We start from the raw sequence: 25,155 nt of genomic DNA, 5'->3' as shown, positions 1-25,155 counted from the left end.
GGGATTCTCCAGGTAAGAACACTGGAGTGGGTTGCCATTTTCTTCTCCAATGCATGAAAGTGAAAAGTGAAAGTGAAGTCGCTAGCCTACTTAATTCTCAGCTGCAGCTGAAAGCAGGGAGTGTGATGCGTTGTTTTGAGGGAGCTTCCTGTCTTTGGAAAAGTCCTGCTGTAAAGGAAGTTTTCTGCATAGACGTGGTGACTGGAGGGAACCCTCCACGGTTTCAAGCTTCTGCACACAGTTTCTGTATGAATTATGTTGTTTTGTTTTCTGCCGCGCCTGGCTTTCGGTATCTTAGTTCCCCCGCCAGGGAATGAATCCAGACGACAGAAGTGAAAGCTTGGAGTCCTAACCATTGGGCCGCCAGGGAACTTCTGCACACGTTTTCTAACATCGGCTCAAATGAGCTCACAGGGCAGCTGTGTGGTGCTGATCAGGGTATGTCAAAATTTTTCTGCTGTGTACACTCGTGGCGGATTCATGTTGATGTATGGCAAAACCAATACAATACTGTAAAGTAAAAAAAAGAAAAAGAAAAAAAAGAAATAATTTTGAAAGAAGAGAGAAAAAATTTTTTTTCTGCTGGGCAAATTTGACGGGTGACTAGACACGACTTAGCGACTAAACCAGTAACAACAGCCACCATTTACTGCTTACAGCCCCAGACACTGTCCACACCAAGTCGTTTCATTTCATATCTAGGAACGTGAGAATGGGTTGAATGATCTTTTCAAATGAGGAAATGGACGTTTAAAATTTCCCCATTTATCAGATTCCAAAACTTTTTTCGGCTTCTCTTTTTCTCCAGTTTCTGCTGCTGCTGCTGCTGCTAAGTCGCTTCAGTCGTGTTCAGTTTCTCAGTTCAGTTCAGTCGCTCAGTTGTGTCCGACTCTTTGCGACCCTATGGATCGCAGCACGCCAGGCCTCCCTGTCCATCACCAACTCCCGGAGTTCATTCACTCACTTCCATCGAGTCGGTGATGCCATCCAGCCATCTCATCCTCTGTCGTCCCCTTCTCCTCCTGCCCCCAATCCCTCCCAGCATCACAGTCTTTTCCAATGAGTCAACTCTTCTCATGAGGCGGCCGAAGTATTGGAGTTTCAGCTTTAGCATCAGTCCTGTTTCTACCTTGTTCCAAAACAGGAGAAGGACTTGCCTTCCAAACTGGTTTTCTGACCGCCGGTAGATCAGGAAACAGAGCGAAGAGGCCGGGGTCCCGCCCACTCTGCGGTAGGCGGGACCCTCGGAGGGCCTGTGGGCGGCCCGCTGGGCGGGGCCTTCCGTGGGCGGGGCCGGGGAGCCGGAAGTGGCCCCGCGGAAGGGCACAAAGTGTACTGTAGTACCTGACCCATCGTCGCGGGGCACTGAGGGCCGCGGACTGACCTCCGTACGCCAGAACTCCCAATTCTCCGCGTTCTAGCTGCTGGCGCCTCCTGGGACGATGGTGGCCCGCTTGCTGCTACGCTCCTGGTCCCGGGGCCTTGCCGTTGGCCCGGGAGCCCCATGTCGGCTCCTGAGCACCGGCTTCGAGCCCAGCCAGTACCTGCAGCGCAGCATCGTGCCCACTATGCACTACCAGGACAGCCTGCCCAGGTGAGCCCGGCTTCCAGGTCCCTGTCGCCCACAGCTAGCCGAGGTTTCGGCCCCAGCCTTTCTCCAGTCACTCTTGTCTCTTCTACCGAACCCTCTTGCACCCCCAAAGCTTCACCTGGGACGCTGCCGCATTCTCCAGTCTGAAAATCCCGTGGCACTGGAACTTCAGAACGCTCAAGTTCTCTTCCAGAATCCACCACCCCCCCGCCTCCCCAAATTTCCCCAAATTCCTTCACTCTCTACAATCAGACTTTAATTTCTCCACCTGCTTACCAGTTAGTGGAAAGTTCCAAATTTCTTTCAAAAACCTGTTTACTTCCTTCCTTACCAAGCTGCCCGTCAGGGATCTCGCAGTCCAGGGGTTGGAGACCAACTCTCATTGTATATAGAACCAAGATTGTCACAGACATCCCCCAGAACCACTAGGCTGCTCTTTTTCTCTACAACCAGAAACCCCTTAACCCTTAACTGCCCACCCCTACCTTCCCAGGAATATCATCTGAGGTGATTCTTGTGAAGTTACAGTGTGCAGACTTCTAAAACAGACTAAAATGAGATTATCTAGTCCCAACCCTGCTGTATAAATTTGGTAGGAGGTCTGGGAAGAGAAAGAAAAAGTCCCTGTTCTGTGAGATAAGCCTTGACCTTCTATGTCTGAGCTGAGCCTGTATGTAGGGGAAAGGTGAGGGATGACAGAGTCTGTCTTCGCTTGCCAAGCCCAGCAGCAGTTGGCCTTTAACTTTTAGATAGGCCTGGGCCCCACCCAGGTTTAAGATCAGAGGGATTTTCTCCACTGTAGAGTTGGAAAGCTGAGAAGAATATTAAAGTCAAGGAATATGAAGATCATTTCTTTCACTCTGCAGAACAGATATCCTGGAGCTACAAACTGTAGCACCCATCACCTGTGTATAACTCTGTAAACAATGACTCCCTCAGGCCTTCACTTCATCACCTGTATGTTGAAAGTTAGATGAGATTCCTTATCTCTGAGATTCTGGAGAGGTAAATTGTATTATCTTTACACTCATTTAGATGTCACAGTTAATGAAAAGCCCAGGCTTGAAGTCTGGTAGAACTTAGATTTAGATTCCAGATCTGCCACTCTTTATAACTTCAGCCAGTTCTGTCAACTTCTTTGAGCCCAGTTCTTACCTGCAAAGTAGTATCAGAATGCACAGTTCACAGGGCTGTTGTGAGGGTAGAGTGAGGTAAAATGCCAAAATAGTTGGCATCTTCTCTTGTTAGTTGGCAAGAGAAGGACTAGCCTCTTAATATCAGTATTAGGTGGTCCAACTGGACCTCCCTTCTTCTCTCATCCTTTTTCTGTCATATCGCTGCCTTTTAATCAAGCGACTTTGGACTTGCTTTCTTCTAGGAAGCCTTGCAGTATCATTTGCTTGGTTTCCAGCTATTATGTTTTTTTTTCTTTGTTCTTTTTTAGTGTGGTCAAATATACAAAACATAAAATCTACCATTTTAACTATTTTTAGGTGTGCGATTCAGTTAAGTGTTGTTTTTTCAGGGTAATGTTTTATGCACTGAGCAATTAGTCTCAGAATGTGAAATCACAAGTCTGGAGAAGACAAAGGGTGGATCAGCCTGACCTACACATTTACATTATTAACTTGATAAACATTGATTGACATGTATTTGGAGACCAGTCAGTCATGGTGAGGAGCTTACTGTATAGTGGGGGAGATTCGACAGGTAAGCAGATATAGTTATGGTATATGGATCAGTGGGAAGCAGCATCTCATGGTGGTTACGGTCATGAGATAGGAATCAGATTTGATTTTTAATCCAGCTCTACTTACTAGCTTCATGGCTGTGAGGAAATCATGTAACCTAAAAATGGGGTGTTAATATTACCTTCCTCTCAGGGTTGTTAAATACCCTGATATAAAACACTTAGCACAAAGCCAGGCATATAGCAAGTACTCAGTAGATATTCTCAAGTACTATAACTACCTTAAATATTTGTTGCATATTTCATTGTATGAGTGTGGTGGTGGGAGTGACTTAGTGCCTGGCAGAGAAAGGAAGCTTCATAGAGGAGGTGATATTTGAGTTGGAATTTGAAGATCACCACATGAGAGGAGTGAGGCAAGGACAGAGCAGCGTGTGCTAAGAAACAGAAGTCTGAAAATGCATGGCGTGTTCAGAAATTTTGAGAAGCTGATGGGAGGCCCAGCTCAAAGTAAAGAGTCTTCAATTGGGCCCTAAGTTACTAGAGTTGAGCTGGTGTGTGTCTGTGTGTTGGTTGGGTTGGGGGAGTGGCACTGTGTCTTAAAAAAAATAGTAATGGGCCACTATTTTAGGCCTATAGTTAACCCACAGTCATTGTCAATTATCTTGTGATTTCTTTTAACCCCTAATCACTTTAGATGATAGCTGGTGTTCAAGACATAGTGGGCATGTTCTCTAGAATTCACATGGGAGGCAGGTGAGGCCCAAGTTTCCAAGATGTGGAGGATAACAGATAGAAACAGTAATGCTCTGAGCCCCAAAGGCATGTTCTGCAGATAAATTGTCTTGACAACCAGAATGATTTTACCAGAATAATAACTAGATTGTGTAAAACTACAAAAGACTTTAGAACTGTGTTCTTGCAGGGAGAAGAATAAAACACCTACTGCTTGGAGGCTTTTTAGGTATTGATATCAGAGTCACTTGGACAGGAGAGAAATCTGGTTGGTGCTAACTTTTCTTCCATCCTTATTGCAGCAAATGGTGTTTAGATGGGGATGGAGTTCTTTGGTAGAGGGTGGGAGAGAGAACCCACATGGTTAAAATGAACCTGCCAGGCCTCTCTCAAGGCTTTAGCTCTATAGCTCTTTTCAAGGCACCTGATGAACAACCCCTCAGGGAGCTCAAGGAACTTCAGCTGTGCCTTTGAAACCACTTTTGGTGTTCCTCGAGGAACTGTGGATGAAGGGTTGTGCACATACTGAAAAGGCCACAGTAATGGCAGTTGTGGTAGCAAGTTATAGAAACCGCAATTAAACTGGTTTTAGCCAAAAGGAATGTGTGAACCCACAGACCGGAAAAATCCAGGTTGGGTTAAGAGGTCCAAATGTCATCAAGACCCTGATTTGCCTTCCCACTCAACTCTTCATTTGTGTGACTCCATTCTCAGGTAGGCTCTCTCCTCATGGTGCCATAGTGGTAGCCATCACCTAAGGCATAGCTTTTGCACTCATTTCTTAGTAACTCAGATGTTAGAGATTCCCTTCCTCATCCTAACAGTTAAAAAAACCCCAAAACTCCTACAGTTAAGTCTTTAGGTTCTTGCCAGGTCTCATTGAGTCTGAACCAGTAAGCTTTAAGCCTACCCCTGGGAGCTGGGCATGGAGTCAGCTCTACCTGAACTGCAGGGACTTAAATAGAAAGGGTGCTATTATTAAAAGAAGTGAGAAAGTTTGGGGTAGGCAGAACACCAATATGGTGAAACCCCATTCCAGGCACTGAGGGAGAGATGATGAGCTAGTTCCCTAGGAACATGAGCAGAGTTTGAATCTATAGGACTTGACGACCGAGTAAGTAAAAAAAAACGTATTTATCGGAAGAAAAGCAATGACAAACCTAGATGGTATTTTAAAAAGCAGAGACTTTGCCGACAGAGGTCCGTATTGTCAAAGCTGTGGTTTTCCTAGTAGTCATGTACAGATGTGAGAGTTGGACCATAAGGCTGGACCATAAAGGCTGAGCACCAAAGAACTGATGCCTTCAAACTGTGGTGCTGGAGAAGACTCTTGAGAGTCCCTTCCACAGCAAGGAGATCAAACCAGTCAATCTTAAAGGGAATCAATCCTGAATATTCATTGGAGGGACAGATGCTGAGGCTGAAGTTCCAATACTTTGGCCACCTGATGGGAAGAGCCGACTCATTAGAAAAGACCCTGATGCTGGGAAAGTTTGAAGGCAGGAGGAGAAGGGGACGACAGAGGATAACATGGTTGGATGGCACCACCAACTTGATGGACGTGAGTCTGAGCAGGCTGTGGGAGATGGTGAAAGACAGGGAAGCCTGGCGTGCTGCAGCCCGTGGAATCACAAAGAGTGGGACACGACCGAGCAGCTGAGCAACAGCAATCAAGTGCTTACTGTGTGCCAGGCGCTCTTCTCAGTCTGTGACGTGTTGCCGCATCGAATTTGCACTCAGCACTGGAAAGTACGTATTAGTATCACCTCCATTTTATGTATGAGGAAAGTTACGTGCAGAGCAGCAGCATGCCCAGAGCCACACAGCTGTGAAGGGTGATGCCAGAGTCCGCCCTTTCACCGTTGTGCAGTTCTCCTGCTTTGCTGCAGGAGGAATCAACAGGACTCCTGAGGTTGTGGTCACAGAATTGTAAAGGAGCCGTAGAAACAGTCTCTTTCAGTTCCTTCATCTTACTGAGGAAAAAATTGATCACCAGAGATGAACATAACTTGTTTACAAAAATTTCTAACAGCTTTATTGAGATATTGGAGAAGGAAATGGCAACCCACTCCAGTATCCTTGCCTGGAAAATCCCATGGATGGTGGAACCTGGTAGGCTACATACAGTCCATGGGGTTGCAAAGAGTCGGACACGACTGAGCAACTTCACTTCACTTTATTGAGATATAATTCACGTGCCATAAAATTGACACTTTAAAAATTTGAGATATAGTAGATTTACAGTATTATATAAGTTTCAGGTGTACAACATAGTGACTGATAATTTTTCAAGATTGTACTCCATGTATAGTTAATAGAAAATGATGGCTATATTTGATGTACTATAGATACATCCCTATAGCTTATTTTGTACCTCTTAACCCCCTACCCCTGTTTTGCCCTTCACTGCTTCTTTCTCCCTACTAATAACCATTTAGTTTGTTTTCTATATCTGTGTTTCTTGTTATATTCACTAGTTTTATTTTTAAATTTCACATATAAATGATATCATACAGTATTTGTCTTTCTCTGTCTGACATATTTCTAAGCATAATACCCAAGAATATCCATTCCTCACAGGACTACTGGTGAGCTGGGCGTGACTTGACAGTCCATCCTTTGGTTGGCTGGCCCGTGGATAGACCTGTGTTTCTCTTTTGTATGATTCTCTGTCAAAAATACACCAATAAACTTAAAAACAGAACTTTTTTTCATCTTAGGAGAGAAAAAGACTGTTGTTCAAAGTAAGGGTAGAATTAAAATCCATGCCAGTGCAGGGTTAACACAGGTATTATAATTGTGACAGGAATCAGGAATATTTTGGCTGCTTCTGCTTCCCCATTTTTAATTTGTTAGTATATCTACTAATTTAGTTTATGAAAATCATCATTAATACATTAAAAGGTTATTCTACCTAGAAAATAAAAGGAGTACTGTTGATACTTAAATTCATCTATTCTCATTTGTCAGTGGCTTAGGCTTCCTATTGTTTTGTTTTTTTTGTGGTTGTTTTGGGAAAGAATTTAATTATCCAATAATTATTTATGAGGTTGGATTGGCAAGCTAACCAACCTCTTCCACATCTTGTCACCATTACACCGACCTTCGTTTCTCCCCAGGCTGCCTATTCCCAAACTTGAAGACACCATTAGGAGATACCTCAGTGCACAGAAGCCTCTGCTGGATGACAGCCAGTTCAGGTAAATGCTGAGAAACCCAAATGACCATGGTTGGGTGGTTCAGGAGAAGCTGACAAGTGGTGGCGGACCAATCTTCGGGGAGTGTCTATGATTTGACTGGGTCCTCAGGCACCTGAGACCTAGTCTTTACATTTGCAAGTTCAGGAAATAGATTTTCACTCATGAAGGGCTGACCAAGCCCTAAGGTGAGACTCTTTAACTTGACTGAATAAGCAATGGTTTAGACACTAGAATGCCAAATTTGTACTGCCCTGGCAGATTTTACCTTGTCAGCCAGCTGGCACTGGTCTGGCACTGGTCATTTGCAGAGGGCATGGGGTCTTGCTAGGGAGCTTCATTGAGGAGAGCATGTGGGAGACCAGGAGTTTGCTTGGTGAGCTTATGTACTGGGTTGGATAGTGTGTCCCCTAAATTCACTCCCTTCTGGAAAACCTCAGTATGTGACCTTATTGGAAAGAGGGTAGTTGTGTGTGTAACTAGTTAAGAGCAGTTCAGTTCAGTCACTCAGTTGTGTCTGATTCTTTGTGACCCCGTGGACTGCAGCACGCCAGGCTTCCCTGTCCATCACCAACTCCCGGAGCTTGCTCAAACTCATGTCCATTGAGATGAGGTCATACTATTAATAGAGAAGATTTAGTCCTTATTCCAGTCCTTAGAAGGGATAAAAAGACAGCCATGTAAAGAGGCAGATTGGAGTGTAGTAATAGGCTAAGGAATGCCAAGGATACCTGACAACACCACAAGCGAAGAGAAAGGCCTGGAACAGATTCTCCCCGAGAATCTTCAGAGAGAATATGGTCTTGTCAGCACCTTGATTCTGTACTTCTAGCCTCCGGAACTATGAGAGAATACATTTCTGTTGTCTTAAGCCATCTGGTCTGTGGCACTTTGTCTTGGCAGTCGTGGGAAACTAATTCAGCCTGGAAGTGGAAAATAATATTGGATATTGTAAAAAAAAAAGTGGATTCCATTAGGCTGTTGTATCCTGGTGTAGTACTCTTTCCACAATGGGAATTTGTTGTGTGGAATACTGGCCTTGTCATTAGAATCACATAGAGTCCTTTAATGGACAGTGGTGGAAAAATACAGATGAACTGTCCACTGTCTTTTTGTTGTTGTTTAGTCATTAAGTCATGTCCATCACTTTTGTGACCCCATGGACTGCAGCCTGCCAGGCTCCTCTGTCCATGGGATTTTCCAGGCAGCAATACTGAAGTGGGTTGCCATTTCCTTCTCCAGGGATCTTCCTGACCCAGGAATTGAACCCACATCTCCTGCATTGGCAGGCAGATTCTTTATCGCTGAATCACCAGGAAAGCTAATCCACTGCTTTTAAATATTCCATATTAGTCACTTGAAGCTTCTCTTGACATGGTAATGATTTAATAGCTACTGGTTATTAAGTATTATTTTTCAAACTATCCTAAATCCTTAGCTTTATAAATATTTTAAAGGTCATGTAAGGTGGTGTATTTCTGGGTTTACATATAAAGAAACTGAGACTGAGAAAGATCGAGTAACTTGTCCAAGGTCATACAATTTGAAAGTAACAGAGCTAGAATTCAAACTTAGCTCTTCTTGACTCCAAAGCTGCCTCCTAGATTATACATTATTTTATGAGATGTGAATTCATCTTCCTGATCGGTCATTTTAAGAAAATATCTTAGATTTATCTGCTTAGGTTGATTCTCCTCTTCTGATCAGAGGTACTTTCTGGTCCCAGTCCCAGATTCTAGGGATATGCTAGAGAACCCAAAGTTCTGCGATGCATTTGTGGCCGTAAATCTAAAAACCACCTATTCCCTGTCATGGTTTGATTATGTCTTTTCTTGAACATTTCAGGAAAACAGAGCAGTTGTGTAAGAGTTTTGAAACTGGAATTGGAAAGGAACTACATGAGCAGCTGGTCGCTCAGGACAAGCAGAATAAACATACAAGCTACATTTCAGGTGGGTAGGCAGGGCTGTGAATGTGGTATTTCCGGAGCCTTCCATAATGGAAAGCAGGGCATCTTCTCTCCTGTTTCGGTTTCACAGGGGTTTTTGGTGAGACCAAAAACGCTTGTGCAGTGCTGTCGCATCCTCTCTCCCTGAGGTGACATTAAGGCTGAGAGAGTTCTTCCTCCACTGAGGTGTTGCCTGGACTCTGTGGTCAAGAGCAGTGGCTTGCCTGCACTGTAGATAGGATCAGGACAGAACCTCATCATTGGTTCTGTCTGAAAAGGATGCAGGATTTAGTCCTGTGTCCTGTACGTATCGGTCTAGGTCCTTCGTTGTCTGGCCCAGCTGCCCACTCCAGCCTCGTTTCACCATCCTCCCTGACACACCCATGCCTCGACAAAACTGAGTAGCTTCTTCTCTCGACCCTTTAGTCTTTTCATTCTTCTGGCCCTTAATCCATGTTGTTCCCACCACCTTTTTTTACCTGGCAAATTCTTCCTTTAAGAGCCAGTTGATGGTTGTCAGAGGTTGGGAGCAGGGGCTGGCAAAATGGTGAAGAGGATCAAAAGGTATAGACTTCCCGTTATAAAATAAGTAAGTCCTGGGAATGCAATATACAACGTGGTGACTATAGTTAGTACTGTATTGTGTATTTGAAAGTTGCTGTGAGTATGGATATTAAAACTTCTAATAAAAAAAATTTTTATAAGTGTATGGTGATGGATGTGCTGAGCATTTTACATATATACAAATATCGAATCATTATGTTGTACACTTGAAGCTAATATAATGTTATATGTCAGTTACATCTCAGTTTAAAAAAAGCAGAAAAGACCAGATCTGGGTAGGATGATTTTTCTAGGAAACCTTTCAGCCCTTCCCATTCAGAGTTGGTTGCTTCCACTTCTGTTCTTACTGCACTTCTGTAACTCAGTTTATGTTTGTAGTAAGGTTATACATGCATATCATTTAAAGAATCAAATAGTTTTCTCATGCTTGTTATGAGAAGCAGCAGTTTCCTGACCTTGATTTAATTTCTCACTTCTCCTTTTGCCCCATTCTCTAAATTACTTTTTCATATCAATGCATCTTTTTTAGTTTTAGGCATTATCTATAGATGTCTCACTATAAAAGATTAGGATTTGTTGGTCTCTTGTATCCTCACCACATTTCCATCCCCTTATTGTCACAGCATGCTATGCTGTGCTTAGTTGCTCAGTCGTGTCCCAACTCTGTGATCCCATGGACTGTAGCCCACCAGGCTCCTCTATCGTGGAATTCTTCAGACAAGGATACAGGAGTGGATATTCCCTTCTTCAGGGATCTTCCCAACCCAGGGATCGAATGCAGGTCTCTTGCAATGCAGGCAGATTGTTTACCGACTGTGTCACCAGGGAAGCTACCTGGTGTTTATACTGTTATAATCATGTAAACACTGTTGTCAGCTGAGTTGTGTAGCACATTGGAATTGTTTTTCCTTTTCCATAGAAAACTTTGTTTTCTCTATGATTAATAATTATACCTTTTTTTGTTTTCCTTTCTATGTGCCTAATAATTTATTTGGGAATTTTTTTTTAATTTCTTTTCTTCCTTAATGGTCTTTCTGCAGTTTGCTTTTTTTCCTATTTGTTTTACCCTCTTTTCTCTCTTCAGATGTTTCATAATCCTTCTCTGTTGTCTTAGACCTGAATGAAATATTAAAAGTTGTGGGAATTTTTATAAATGAGAGTGGGCTTGTCAGTCACAGCTTCAGTGTAATGTGATCAGCTAAACCACTTCCTCGGGGCGCCCCTAATGTTGGTGTCTTTGGGTTATTTAGACTTCTTAGGGAAGGCTTTTCCAGTTAACTGCCAAAAGGTATATTCCTGGTTGCTGCTGTTGCAGGAGTGGGATTAAGGAAAGAAGACTTGAGTTGTCATCTGTGACTTAGGTCTCCCAATTTTACTTTCTCCAGTGAAAACAACTTAAGTCTTCTACTGGAGTAGGGAGGGAATCTGGGGGGTGGGGTTCTAATGAAACAGCCCTTCAACCAGATGTACCTAGGCTGCTATGTCCTGAGCCATCTGGGGGTTCTGCTGCTTAAGTCATATTGTTTCCTGGCTTTCTCTGCTGCCACCTTAGGGCTGGCTTTCTCTGACTCTGCTAGATAATTTTATACTTTCCAGTATTTGTTCCTTTCTTCTCTCTTATTCTCTTTGCCTTATTGGCTTATGTCTTTTAAAAATTCTTTTACTCGAGGGATCAGAAGCATAAATTCATGTCTTCTTTCATCAAATGTATCTTACCCCCATTTTAATGAATTGCATTCTATTTTAGTTCTGTTTATTTCCTTCACCAGAGTTCTTCTGAATTGAAGTCCATGCTCTATCCCCAGGCCCAGGGCCTGGCATGGCACTGATTCTCAAGGAATGAAATGGAATTAATGGATCAACAAATGTATAATAGATAAATTTTTGTCCATTGATCCTTCCCCAATGCTTTATGTATAAAAACTACTTCTTCCTGTTGAAGATACCCCATATTTGTAAAGTTCACCCATGCTTGCTAATCCAACCAGGAACTTCCCTTGAAAACATGTTTTCTAATAAGATACTGCTTCTGGAATTTTTACAAGCATCCACAGAAATACAGAGGCTAGTTTGAGGGGCTCATATGCACTGAGTTATTTCTAATTGCCTTTCAAGTATTTCCTAAAAGAGGGAGTAATGTACATAGTACACAGAATGATGGTGAAAACTTTCTGTCATTTTAGGGAGACAGTCAAGTATGGATATTATCCCTGAAAGGAGGTGAAGCACAGGAGGGATGGGGATTAAAAACTGTTCTGTTTCAGTGTGAGTACAAGTGAGGAATTACTGGTTTTTATTTATGTAAGTGTTAAGGAGGAAAACAGAGTGAGGAGGAACAAGCAATTAATAAATATTAGAGAAATGTAAGTCAAAACCGCAGTGGTCGTTATCCACTAGAGTGGCTCCAGTCAAATAAGACTGATAGTAACGTCAACACCACCACTAGAGAAGACTCTACACATGGACATCACCACATGGTCAATACTGAAATCAGACTAATTATATTTTTTGCAGCCAAAGATGGAGAAGCTCTATACAGTCAGCAAAAACAAGGTCAAAAGCTGCCTATGGCTCAGATCATGAACTCCTTATTGCCAAATTTGGACTTAAATTGAAGAAAGTAGGGAAAACCACTAGAGCATTCAGATATGACCGAAATCAATCCCTTATGATTATACAGTGGAAGTGACAAATAAGTTTAAGGGATTAGATCTGATACACAGAGTGCCAGAAGAACTATGGATGGAGGTTTGTGACATTGTACAGAAGGAGGTGATCAAGACCATCCCCAAGAAAAAGAAATGCAAAAAGGCAAAATGGTTGTCTGAGGAGGCCTTACAAATAGCTGAGAAAAGAAGAGAAGTGAAAGGCAAAGGGAAAAAGGGAAAGATATATCATCTGAATGGAGAATTCCAAAGAATAGCAAGGAGAGATAAGAAAGCCTTCCTCAGCGATCAATGCAAAGAAGTAGAGGAAAACAATAGAATGGGAAAGACTGGAGATCTCTTCAAAAAAAAAATTAGGAATACCAAGGGAACACTTCATGCAAAGATGTGCACAAAAAAGGACAGAAACAGTATGGACATAACAGAAGCCGAAGATACTAAGAAGAGTTGGCAAGAATACACAGAAGAAGTATACAAAAAAGATCTTCATGACCCAGATAACCACGATGGTGTGATCACACACCATGGTGTGATCACACACCTAGAGCCAGACATCCTGGAATATGAAATCAAATGGGACTGAGGAAACATCACTACGAACATAGCTAGTGGAGGTGATGGAATTCCAGTTGCGCTATTTCAAATCCTAGAAGATAATGCTGCAAAAGTGCTACACTCAGAATGGCAGCAAATTTGGAAAGCTTATCAGTGGCCACAGGCCTGGAAAAGGTCAGTTTTCATTCCAGTCGTAAAGAAGGGCAGTGCCAGCGAACATGCAGACTACTGCACAATTGCACTCATCTCACACGCTAGCAAAGTAATGCTCAAGATTCTCCAAGCCAGGCTTCAGCAGTGCGTGAACCAAGAACTCCCAGATGTTCAAGCTGGATTTAGAAAAGGCAGAGGAACCAGAGATCAAATTGCCAGTATCCATTGGATCATCAAAAATCCAAGAGAGTTTCAGAAAAACATCTACTTCTGTTTTATTGACTACACCAAATAAATTGTTGTGTGGATCACAACAAACTGTGGAAGATTCTGAAAGAGATGGGAATACCAGACCACCTGACCTGCCTCTTGAGAAATCTGTATGCAGGTCAAGAAGCAACAGTTAGAACTGGACATGGAACAAGACTGGTTCCAAATAGGAAAAGGAGTACGTCAAGGCTGTATATTATCACCCTGCTTGTATATGCAGAGTACATCATGAGAAACGCTGGGCTGGAAGAAACACAAGCTGGAATCAAGATTACCGTGAAAAATATCAATAACCTGAGATACGCAGGCAGAAAGTGAAGAAGAACTAAAGAGCCTCTTGATGAAAGTGAAAGAGGAGAGTGAAAAAGCTGGCTTAAAATTCAATATTCAAAAAATGAAGATCATGGCATCTGGTCCCATCCCTTCATGGCAAATAGATGGAGAAACAATGGAAACAGTGAAAGACTATTTTCTTGGGCTCCAAAATCACTGCAGATGGTGACTGCAGCCATGAAATTAAAACATGCTTGCTCCTTGGAGGAAAAGCTTGACAGCATGTTAAAAAGCAGAGACATTACTTTGCCAACAAAAGTCTGTCTAGTCAAAGCTATGGTTTTCCAAGTAGTCATGTATGGATGTGAGAGTTGGACCATAAAGAAGGCTGAGCACTGAAGAATTGATGCTTTTAAACTGTGGTTTTGGAGAAGACTCTTGAGAGGCCCCTGCACTGCAAGGAGATCCAACCAGTCCATCCTAAGGGAATTCAGTCCTGAATATTCATTGGAAAGACTGATGGTGAAGCTGAAACTCCAATACTTTGGCTATCTGATGTGAAGAGCTGACTCATTGGAAAAGACCCAGATGCTGGGAAAGATTGAAACCAGGAGGAGAAGGGGAGGACAGAGCACAAGATGGATGCCATCGCCAACTCAATGGACATGAGTTGAGAAAGCTCTAGGATGGTGATGGACAGGGAACCCTGGCATGCTGCAGTCCAGTGGGTCAGGAAGAGTCAAGAGTCGGGAACAATTGTGCAACTGAACTGAACTGAATGGTAACAAATGTTGCTGAGGATGTGGAGAAATTGAAACCCTTGTACACTGCTGGTGGTAATGGTGCAGCCACTTCGGAAGACACCTTGGCAATTCCTCAAAAGATTAAACATAGAGTTCTGGTTCACGATGGTGGAGTAGAAGGACATGGAATTCACCTCCTCCCACCGATAGGTCAGAAATATTTCTACATGTGGAACAGTAGAATATCTACTGAAAGCTTGCAGAAAATCCCATACAACCAAAGATGCAAGGAAGGTCCCCACTTAACTGGGTAGGATGAAGGGAAAAGGGAGAAGAGGGAGTGGGACAGGACCTGCGCTCCTGGGAGGGGGCTGTGAAAGATGACCTCTTCCCTCACCTGACAACCTCCTTCACTGAGTGTGAGATCCGCCAGGACAGATAGGGAGCTTCAGAGGCTGGAGAGAAGGGTGTAGGAGCTGGCTTGCTACCCTGCAGAGTAGAGAGACCCACAGATGGTCTGGGCCATATTGCCTCACTTCTGAGCCCAAGACACCTGCCTGCTGGTGTGTGCAGCAACTGGGTGCTGAAACTTAGGTTTCAGAGGGCAGACCCAGGGGTAGGACATGGTTTGGGTGTAGGGAGACAGCCCAAAGGGCTTGGAGTATGGCCAGGCTGAACAAAAGGTGTGCACATGATTGATGGTATTGGCACAAAAACAGACATATGTATCAGTGGAACAAAATAGAGAGCCCAGAAATAAATCCACACACCTATGGTCAATTAATCTATCACAAAATAGGCAAGAATATACAGTGGAGACAAGACAGTCTCTTTAATAAGTGGTGCTGGGAAAACTTGAGAACTATGTGTAAAAGAACGAAGTTAGAACATTCTCTAATACCATATACAAAAATAACTCAAAATGATTAAAGATCTAAGTATAAGATCAGTTACAATAAAGCTACTAGAGAAAAACATAAGGAGAATACTCTTTGACATGAACCATAGCAATGTTTTTTTTTAGGTCTGTCTCCTAGAGTAATGGAAATAAAAGCAAAAATAAGTGAATGGAACCTAATTAAACTTAAAAAGCTTTAAAAGCACAGCAAAGGAAACCATAAATAAAACAAAAAGACAACCTGTGAAATGAAAGGAAATATTTGCAAATGATGTAACCAACAGAGATTAGTCTCCAAAATGTACAAACAGCTCCTACAGTTCAATATAAAACAACAAACAGCCCAATCAAAAAAATGGGAAGAAGACCTAAATAAACATTTCACCAAAGAAGACATATAGAGATAGCCAATGAGCACATGAAGAGATGCTCAATATCACTAATTATTTGAGAAAAAAAATATGGGGTATTGCCTCACGCCAATCAAAATAGTCATCATTAAAGAGATCTACAAATAATAAATGCCAGAGAGGGTGTGGAGAAAAGGGAGCCCTCCTACACTATTGGTGGGAATGTAAATTGGTGCAGCCGCTATGGGGAACGGTATGGAGGTTCCTTTAAAAACTAAAAATAGGGTTACTATATGATCCAGCATATATGCAGATATATGGGCATATATCCGGAGAAAAACTCTGCTTCATAAAGGTACATGCTCCCCAGTGTTCATAACTGCACTATTTACAGTAGCCAAGACATGGAAGCAGTGTAAATGTCCATCAATAGGTGAATGGATGAAGAAGATGTGGGGTGTATACACACACACACACACACACACACATACACACACATATGTATAATACATACACATACACAATGGAATACTACTCAGCTGTCAAAAAATGAAATAATGCCATTTGCAGCAACATGGATGGACCCAGAGATTATCAAATATACTAAAGTAAGTCAGAGAAAGATAACCATCATATGTTATCACATGTGGAATCTAGAATATGCAGGTGAGCTTATTTCCAAAACATGTTTGAGACAGACTCACAGACATGAAAATAAACTTATGATTGCCAAAAGGGGAAAGGTGGTGGGGGAGGGATAAATTAGGAGTTTGGGATTAACAGATACCAATATATCTAAGATAGATAAACAGCAAGGACCTACTGTATAGCGCAAGGAACTGTATTCGATATCTTGTAACAATCTATAATGGGTAAGTGTCTGAAAAAGACTAGGTGTATGTGTAACTGAATCCCTTTGCTCTACACCTGAACTAACACAGCATTGTAAATCAATGATACTTCATTCTCAGTCAGAAAGCAAAGGGTTAGAGTAGACTTCCCATATGACCCAGCAATCCCTTTCCTAGCTATGTCTTCCAAGAGAACTGAGAACATAATGTCCACACATACAAAAAGCACTAGCATTATAATAACCAACAAGTGGAAACAAATGTCCATCTACAGGTGAGTGGATAAACAAGATACAGTATATTATTGGAACATTACTTAACAATAAACAGAAATGAACCGATACATGCTACAGTGTGGATGAATCTCCAATACATTATTATAAGTGATAGAGTGTGTGTTCAACTGCTTAGTTGTGTTGACTCTTTGCAGCCGCATGGACTGCAGCCCGCCAGGATCCTCTGCTCAAGAAATTTTCCAGGCCAGAATATTAGAGTGGGTTGTTTTTTTTGTACTGCAGTGGATCTTTCTGACCCAGGGATCGAAGCCGCATCTCTTGTGTCCCCGACCTTGGCAGGTGGGTTCTTTACCACTAGAGCCACTGGGAAGCCCATAAGTGATAGAAGTCAGAAGCAAAAGACAACATATTATATGATCCTATTTAATGTTTCTGAATTATTGCAAAGCAAAAAAAAAAAAAAAGAAAATTCCACCCTCTGAAAGTGAATGTCATTTCTTCTAAATATGCTTGATTTTTTTTTTTTTCTTTCTCACATTCTCTCTTTAGGAACTCTTTATTGTTCATTTTTATTTTTTAGGCCCCTGGTTTGATATGTATTTAACTGCTCGAGATCCTGTTGTCCTGAACTTTAATCCGTTTATGTCATTCAACCCTGATCCAAAGTCTGAGTATAATGACCAGCTCATCCGGGCCACCAACATGACTGTCTCTGCCATCCGATTTCTGAAGACACTTCGGGCTGACCTTCTGGAGCCAGAAGTGTTCCATTTGAACCCTGCCAAAAGTGATACCGATACCTTCAAGAGATTCATACGCTTTGTGCCTTCCTTCCTATCTTGGTATGGTGCCTATTTGGTCAATGCATATCCCCTGGACATGTCCCAGTATTATCGGCTTTTCAATTCAACTCGTTTACCAAGACCCCATCGAGATGAACTCTTCACCGATGACAAGGCCAGACACCTCCTGGTCCTAAGAAAAGGACATTTCTACATCTTTGATGTCCTGGATCAAGATGGGAACATTGTGAGTGCCTCTGAAATCCAGGCTCATCTGAAGTACATTCTGTCAGACAATAGCCCAGCCCCCGAGTTTCCGCTTTCCTATCTGACTAGTGAGAACCGGGACATCTGGGCAGAGCTCAGACAGAAGCTGGTGAGTGGTGGCAACAAGGAGACACTGAGGAAGGTGGACTCGGCTGTGTTCTGTCTCTGCCTAGATGACTTCCCCATTAAGGACTTTGTCCACTTGTCCCACAGCATGCTGCATGGTGACGGCACAAACCGCTGGTTTGACAAATCCTTTAACCTCATTATAGCCAAGGATGGCACTGCTGCCGTCCACTTTGAGCATGCCTGGGGCGATGGTGTTGCAGTGCTCAGGTTTTTTAATGAAGTGTTTAAAGATAGCACTCAGGCCCCTGCTATCACTCCCCAGAGCCAGCCGGCCAGCACTGACTCTTCTGTGGCCGTACAAAAACTCAACTTCAAGCTGAGCGATGCTTTAAAGACTGGCATTAGCATTGCTAAGGAAAAATTTGATGCCACCGTGAAAACCCTCACCATTGACTACATCCGGTTTCAGAGAGGAGGCAGAGAATTCCTGAAGAAGCAGAAGCTGAGCCCTGACTCCATGGCTCAGCTGGCCTTCCAGGTGGCCTTCCTGCGGCAGTACGGGCAGACGGTGGCCACCTATGAGTCCTGTAGCACTGCGGCATTCAAGCACGGCCGCACCGAGACCATCCGCCCAGCCTCCATCTTCACGAAGAGGTGCTCCGAGGCCTTTGTCAGGGAGCCTTCCAAGCACAGCGCTGGAGAGCTTCAGCAGATGATGGCCAAGTGCTCCACATACCACAACCAGCTGACCAGAGAAGCAGCGATGGGTGAGACAGGGCTGGGGAGCGTGCCGCCTGGCCTTGTTGCCCTCAGCTCTGGGGTGTGCCTCAGTACTCTTCTGATTTCCACCCTTCCCTAGGCTTAATCCATCTGCCAGCTGGTGATTATTTTTTCCTTAGCAGTCTGAACAGCCAGACTAGCCACTAGGGACAGAACATTCTCTCCCCCTGAGCAGGAATGGGGTGATGCGTCTGACTTAAATGCATCATCCTCATTTAAGGTCACTTTCAGCTGTGTCACATACTCTCTTCCTATTACTTATTGGTCTTCAGCCTCATTTTTGACAATGCAGGATTTCTAAGCCCACGGGCCCTCTTACTTCAGCCCAGTTGTAGTGTGTTGGCTGTGTGTAAATAGGCCATCTCAGAAGCTCTTCCCTACCTAAGTGGCATCATTTTGCTCCTTTCTGATAAAATTCAAGACCTAGGAAGGACCTGAAGGATCACATAGTACAGTCCTTTCATATGGCAAAGTCCTGGAACTGAAAGGGACCTCCAAGACATTCTGGTCTCAGCCTTCTCTATTTTATAGGTAGGTTTCACTCACCCTAGCTTCTGGGTGAGTGAAAAGCCTCTGTTTCATCAGCATAGAAACTGGGGCCTCTGTAGTCAGTTAGGCACTGAGACCACTGGCCCAGGATCACACAGCAAATTATCAGGAAAGCTGAGATTAGAACCAAGTCAAATACCCTTTCCATTTTGTTCCACTGACTCCATCTTGACCTTTGTACTTGATTTGGGCTTTTGGTTTTCCCTCAGTTTTTGAGTCCATGGTTTGCTCTCCACATACTTTTCATGATTGTTTAAACTGATTGAATCTCAGAATTTTAAAAACTAGGTTTATCTTAGACCGATTTTTAGCTCAGCTATTCACTGCTTTTTTAAAAGGAATATTCTAGAATGCACTGCTCCAGAATTTAGCAAGGTAGAGGTGTGAATGCAGAGGTCGACAAACCCTTCTTCCCCTCTCAAGGATGCTGTGAAGGATATTCCTGTCTTGGGTGAGAGGTGTTACTTAGTGAGGTCCCTTTCAGTTCTGAGAGTCTGATTTTCCGTTTTGTCTCTGACAGGTCAGGGCTTTGATCGACATTTGTTTGCTCTGCGGTACCTGGCAGCAGCCAAAGGGATCAGCATGCCTGAGCTGTTCCTGGACCCTGCATATAGGCAGATAAACCACAACATCCTGTCCACCAGCACGCTGAGCAGCCCAGCAGTGAGCATTGGCTGCTTTGCCCCTGTGGTCTCTGATGGCTTGGGCATCGCATACGCTGTCCAGGACAACTGGATAGGCTGCAACGTCTCTACCTACCAAAGCCGCAATGCCCGTGAGTTTCTCCAGTGCGTGGAGAAGGCCTTAGAAGACATGTTTGATGCCTTAGAAGGCAAAACCATCAAATCCTAGCTTCTGGGTGAGTGAAAAGCCTCTGTTGCATCAGCATAAAAACTGGGGCCTCTGTGGTCAGTAGGCACTATTCTGTGACTAATGAAACTGATTATGAGGTGCCTGAGCACCATTGTTATAAGATTTGAGCCTTAAAACCATGGTTTTAAAGCTAAACATATGATTTCCAAGATCATAACTAAAGATAATGTGATATTTCGGTTTTAAGGACATTATCAGGAGGTAAGATTTGGAAAATAACTCAGATGTACTTATTGTTGAAGCTGAAATAAAATTTAATTCTTTCTTAGTGGTGGTTCCTCTTAGGCTGTTTTGTTTGGGGTTTTGTTTGTTTTAATTGTTTAACCTAATTGCCTAACCCCCACAAAGAGCTTCCCAGTAGTAAGTTCAGGTGACAGTTCCTGTTGGCTCCTGGTTCTTCAGGTAATGGTGGGAAACACGCATCTTTCCTGTAAACTTGCTTCTCTCTCCTGGGATATCCTTTCTTTAAAAATCCTCTTCATTTTTCTAAGGAGTAAACTGTTACTGCCTGATTCTGATAGTCCTGCTGCAGTGAAGGGGTTATACCCTTGGATTTAAGGAGTTCTGTTTCACCATTCTTCGAGCCAAATGAAGATTAAGAATGTATGTGTATTTATTTTTACCAGTTGAATCTTTTTTTTTTTTGATTATCACAGAAAAAATTTTAATTCCAGAAAAAGAACCAATTTAGTAATCCAAGGGATCAGTTAAAAAAAGATAATTAATCTTAAATGACGGAGTTGTGTCATTATTAAAATAATGTTTTACATAGGTATTTAATTGAATTAGCAAGAAATTATATCTAATATGACTTCTAAAATAGTATACAAAGTTATTTGATCAATATGATCCCAATTTTATAATATAGTTTTTCTAACACATACATATGTATCTTACATATATACTGCATATATAACATATATTTGAATAAATATTAATAGAGGTTTTACCAGTTGAATCTTGTGTGCTGATTATGCTCTGTATATTGTGCAGAGCATAGAAACCTCTCCATTGAGTGAAATGAACACAGAATTTATTGTTAGAACATCACTGCTCTAGCAATGTATTGTTTAAAGTACTGCTATAATGTGAAAAGGAAGAGTATTCTGTTGTTTTTGAAAAGGAAGGGTTTTTTGTTTGTGTTTAATTTTATATGTGTGTCCAGTGGCTTGCCCAGTGAGTTACTGGACAGCTGGAATTTGAACTCTGATAATGAGCCAGTCACAAAGTTCTTCCAGTGCATTATCTCATTTAATCCTCCTCACAGTTCATGTCAACACACCTGCCTGTTTTCTTAGCCAACACTGTCCATTCTTTGCTCAGTAACCATTTGGTAAATACCCAACAGATCCCAGGTCCTCTGTACTCCTTGATTTGATCGGAGAGAGGCATTTGGGGGCTGCCAGTGACTGAAGCGACTTAGTAGCAGCAGCAGCGCACATAAACATATGCTGCTTTCATTCAGCAAACATGATCAGGAGTATCTGAACGTGGTATCTTGGTTCCACCATGTCCTTACTTTATGACTATAGGAAAGTTCTTTTGTCTTTCTGGTCTGTGAGTTCCTTTGTAAAATGGGGATAATTCCTGTAGCATGGGGATGTTATCAGAATTAGCTGTAACAATATAGGTAAAGTACCCAGCACACAGTTGGAGCTGAGTCTCTGCTCTCTTGCTCTGTGATGTCTCTGCTGCCAGTTATATTCCTTAGTGAAATACTCACCTCTGTTGAATAGCAAGTTCCCCATAGCAGGAGCTCTTAAGACCAAAGCCTCAGTTCAAACTTGATGAAAAAGTATATATTTCATGTTTACATCAGGTGAATGTACCCTTGGGGGGTACACCTTGGGTGCAGGCAGTTCCTTAACGATGCTACGGCTGCTGGCCCGTCTCAGTGTTCAGCATTCCTATTTACAACTTTCCCCACCCTTCCTTCTGGTCTTGGGTTCACGCTGTGAAGGAGTCTATGGGGTGAGTAGAATGGCAAAAACAAGTGTTAAGTCTCAGTCCAGTTGGGGCTCACACACATGTCTCGCACATTGGTATAGAACTCTACTTGTAAAGCATCAGCTGATTTGATCCCCTCAACTTTGAAATAGAAGTTATCCTCATCTTCCATACAGAAGATGGGTAGGTTCAGTTCAGTTCAGTTGCTCAGTCGTGTCCGACTCTTTGCGACCCCATGAACTGCAGCACGCCTGGCCTCCCTGTCCGTCACCAATTCCCGAGTTTACCCAGATTTATGTCCATTGAGTCGATGATGCCATCCAACCATCTCATCCTCTGTCATCTCCTTCTCCTCCTGCCCTCAGTCTTTCCCAATATCAGGGTCTTTTCAAATGAGTCAGCTCTTCACATCACGTGGCCAAAGGATTGGAGTTTCAGCTTCAACATCAGTCCTTCCAATGAACACCCAGGACTGATCTCCTTTAGGATGGACTGGTTGGATCTCCTTGCTGTCCAAGGGACTCTTAAGAATCTTCTCCAATACCACAGTTCAAAAGCATCAGTTCTTCGGCTCTCAGCTTTCTTTATAGTCCAACTCTCACATCCATACATGACTACTGGAAAAACCATAGCCTTGACTAGACGGACCTTTGTTGGCAATGTCTCTGCTTTTTAATATGCTGTGTAGGTTGGTCATAACTTTCCTTCCAAGGAATAAGCGTCTTTTAATTTCATGGCTGCAATCACCATGTGCAGTGATTTTGGAGCCCCCCAAAATAAAGTCAGCCACTGTTTCCACTGTTTCCCCATCTATTTGTCATGAAGTGTTGGGACTGGGTGCCATGAGGTGTAGGATCAGGACAACTCTATTGATTCCTTGTCCAGAGCTCTTTTTCTTATGTATGTTCTTCTAGTCTCCCGGTAGAAAGAAAGAAAGTGAAGTCGCTCTGTCGTATCCCACTGTGTGCAACCCTGTGGACTGTAGCCTACCAGGCTCCTCTGTCCATGGGATTCTCCAGGCAAGAATACTGGAGTGGGTTGCTATTTCCTTCTCCAGGGGATCTTCCCTACCCAGGGATTGAACGCGGGTCTCCCGCATTGGAGGCAGACGCTTTAACCTCTGAGCCACCAAATTAGCTGGCCTCCCAATTCAGGAGGATGAATTTTGTTAAATTAACAAAATTTAATGACCCTAAAGCAGCTCCCATGTGGAGTTTCCCATGATGCCTTGGGAAATCAGCAGGCTCCAACCAGGTGGCTCTTTTCCATGACTCCTAAACAAGTATGGCATATCTCCACAGCCACACCAGCCTCTCTGGAAGTTACCTGCTACTCTTTGAGTTGCCTCCAGGATCCTCAGTTTCGTGGATACCACATAGATTATATTTTTTAAAACCAGCTCTATTGAGATAGACTGCTCATGCCATGTCTACCTTTTCATCTCACTTAGAGTTTACCGCTCTGCCATGTTTAGCATATTCGCAGTGTGCAACTGTCACCACAATCAATTCTAGAGTCTTTGCATCTCCAGTAGAAAGGCCGTCCTGATTAGCAGTCTTTCCCCTTTTCCCTCAACCTCCTAACTTCCCCCAAATCCTAGACGGAACTTTACTTTCTGTCTCTATAGATGTTCCTATTCTGGACGTTTCATGTAAATGGAATCCTATAATATGTGGCCTTTTGCTTAGTATAATGTTTCCAAGATTTATCCATGTTCTAGAATGTGATAGTGTTTAGTTTCTTTTTATTGCTGAAGACTGTTCCAGTATATGACTAGGTCACATTTTGTTTATTCATTGATCAGTTGATAGTAACTTGAATTACTTCTCCTTTTTGGCTACTATGAATAATGCTGCAATGGACATTTGTGTAGAAATCTTTGTGTTGACATATGTTTTCATTCCTCCTAGGGTGTATCCCTAGGAGTGGAATTGCTGGGTCATGTAGTAAGTCTGTGTTGACTCATTTAAGGAACTGCCAGGATATTTTCAAAGTAGCTGCGCCACTTACATTCCCACCAGTTGAGTGTGAATGTTCCAGGTCCTCCACACCCTCACCAACACGTGTTTTCATCTATGTTGATCATAGCCATTGTGGTGAGTGCGAAGTGGTATCTTACTGTGGGTTTTATTAGCTTGTGGTTTTTTTTCCAGCTGGTTCTTGATTGCCTTCCCTGGTGGCTCAGCTGGTAAAGAATCTGCCTGCAATTCAGGAGACCTGGGTTCGATCCCTGGGTTGGGAAGATCCCATGGAGAAGGGAGTGGCTGCCTACTCCAGATTTCTAGCCTGGAGAATTCCATGGGTTGTATAGTCCATGGGGTTGCAGAGTTGGGGGTCTTAGTTGCAGCACACATGATCTTTGATCTTCAGCTGTGACATGTGGGATCTTTAGTTGCGGAATGTAAACTCTTAGATGTGGCATGTTGGACCTAGTTCACTGACCAGGGATCAAACCCGAGCCCCACATATTGGGAGCATGGGGTCTCAGCCACTTGACCACTGGGAAAGTCCCTAGTTATGTTTTAAATTAGACCACCTCAAACGTATTTTCCAAATCTCACGGTTCCTATCCAGTTATCTTCGTGAGAATAACTGACAAAAAGGAATGGGAGCCAGGATTGGAGGAGGTGGACATGAGAGAGGGGTTAGGGGCTGAAAGGGAGGATGTTTAGGGTGTTGCAGGAGTCACAGCTGGGGCTTGATGCAGAAAGACATGACGGAGCTTCTAGAAGAGAACAGAGTTCAGGGGAGTGCTTGAGTGGAGTTGGTTACAAGTATATTTTCTTTCTGGGAGTCTTCCATTATAAAGGCATGGCCACTGAATAAGAAGAATCATATTTGGTACTTATGATATTAAGTTCAGTTCAGTTCAGTCGCTCAGTCGTGTCCAGCTCTTTGCGACCCCATGAACTGCAGCACGCCAGGCCTCCCTGTCCATCACCAACTCCCGGAGTTTACCCAAACTTATGTCCATTGAGTTGGTGATGCCATCGAACCATCTCATCCTCTGTTGTCCTCTTCTCTTCCTGCCCTCAATCTTTCTCAGCATCAGGGTCTTTTCAAATGAGTCAGCTCTTCACATCACATGGCCAAAGGATTGGAGTTTTCAGCTTCAACATCAGTCCTTCCAAAGAACACCCAGGACTGATCTCCTTTAGGATGGAATGG

The 25,155-nt window shown here is 43.1% G+C and overlaps 1 protein-coding gene across 3 annotated transcripts; it reads left to right on the top strand.

The window, feature by feature from the left end:
• The first annotated feature begins 1,352 nt into the window (after window positions 1-1,352).
• CPT2 (carnitine palmitoyltransferase 2) lies at window positions 1,353-20,296 on the top strand. 3 transcript variants are annotated; one of them, XM_068964585.1, is made up of 5 exons: window positions 1,353-1,594; window positions 7,136-7,216; window positions 9,059-9,165; window positions 17,301-18,533; window positions 19,685-20,296. In XM_068964585.1, exons 1-5 carry the CDS (start codon window positions 1,443-1,445, stop codon window positions 20,017-20,019), a joined length of 1,908 nt encoding a protein of 635 aa, XP_068820686.1. In that variant the 5' UTR covers window positions 1,353-1,442; the 3' UTR covers window positions 20,020-20,296. The 3 variants fall into 3 exon arrangements, with proteins under 3 accessions (XP_068820686.1, XP_068820684.1, XP_068820685.1); XM_068964583.1 differs by having other exon boundaries at window positions 17,301-18,605; window positions 19,688-20,296; XM_068964584.1 differs by lacking the exon at window positions 7,136-7,216 and having other exon boundaries at window positions 17,301-18,605; window positions 19,688-20,296.
• The last annotated feature ends 4,859 nt before the right edge of the window (window positions 20,297-25,155 follow it).

Source organism: Capricornis sumatraensis, chromosome 2 (genome assembly GCF_032405125.1).
Source record: "Capricornis sumatraensis isolate serow.1 chromosome 2, serow.2, whole genome shotgun sequence".
NCBI classification, from domain to species: Eukaryota; Metazoa; Chordata; class Mammalia; order Artiodactyla; family Bovidae; genus Capricornis; species Capricornis sumatraensis.
Note: the sequence above shows the minus strand (reverse complement) of the source record. Positions and strands in the feature narration are given on the sequence as shown.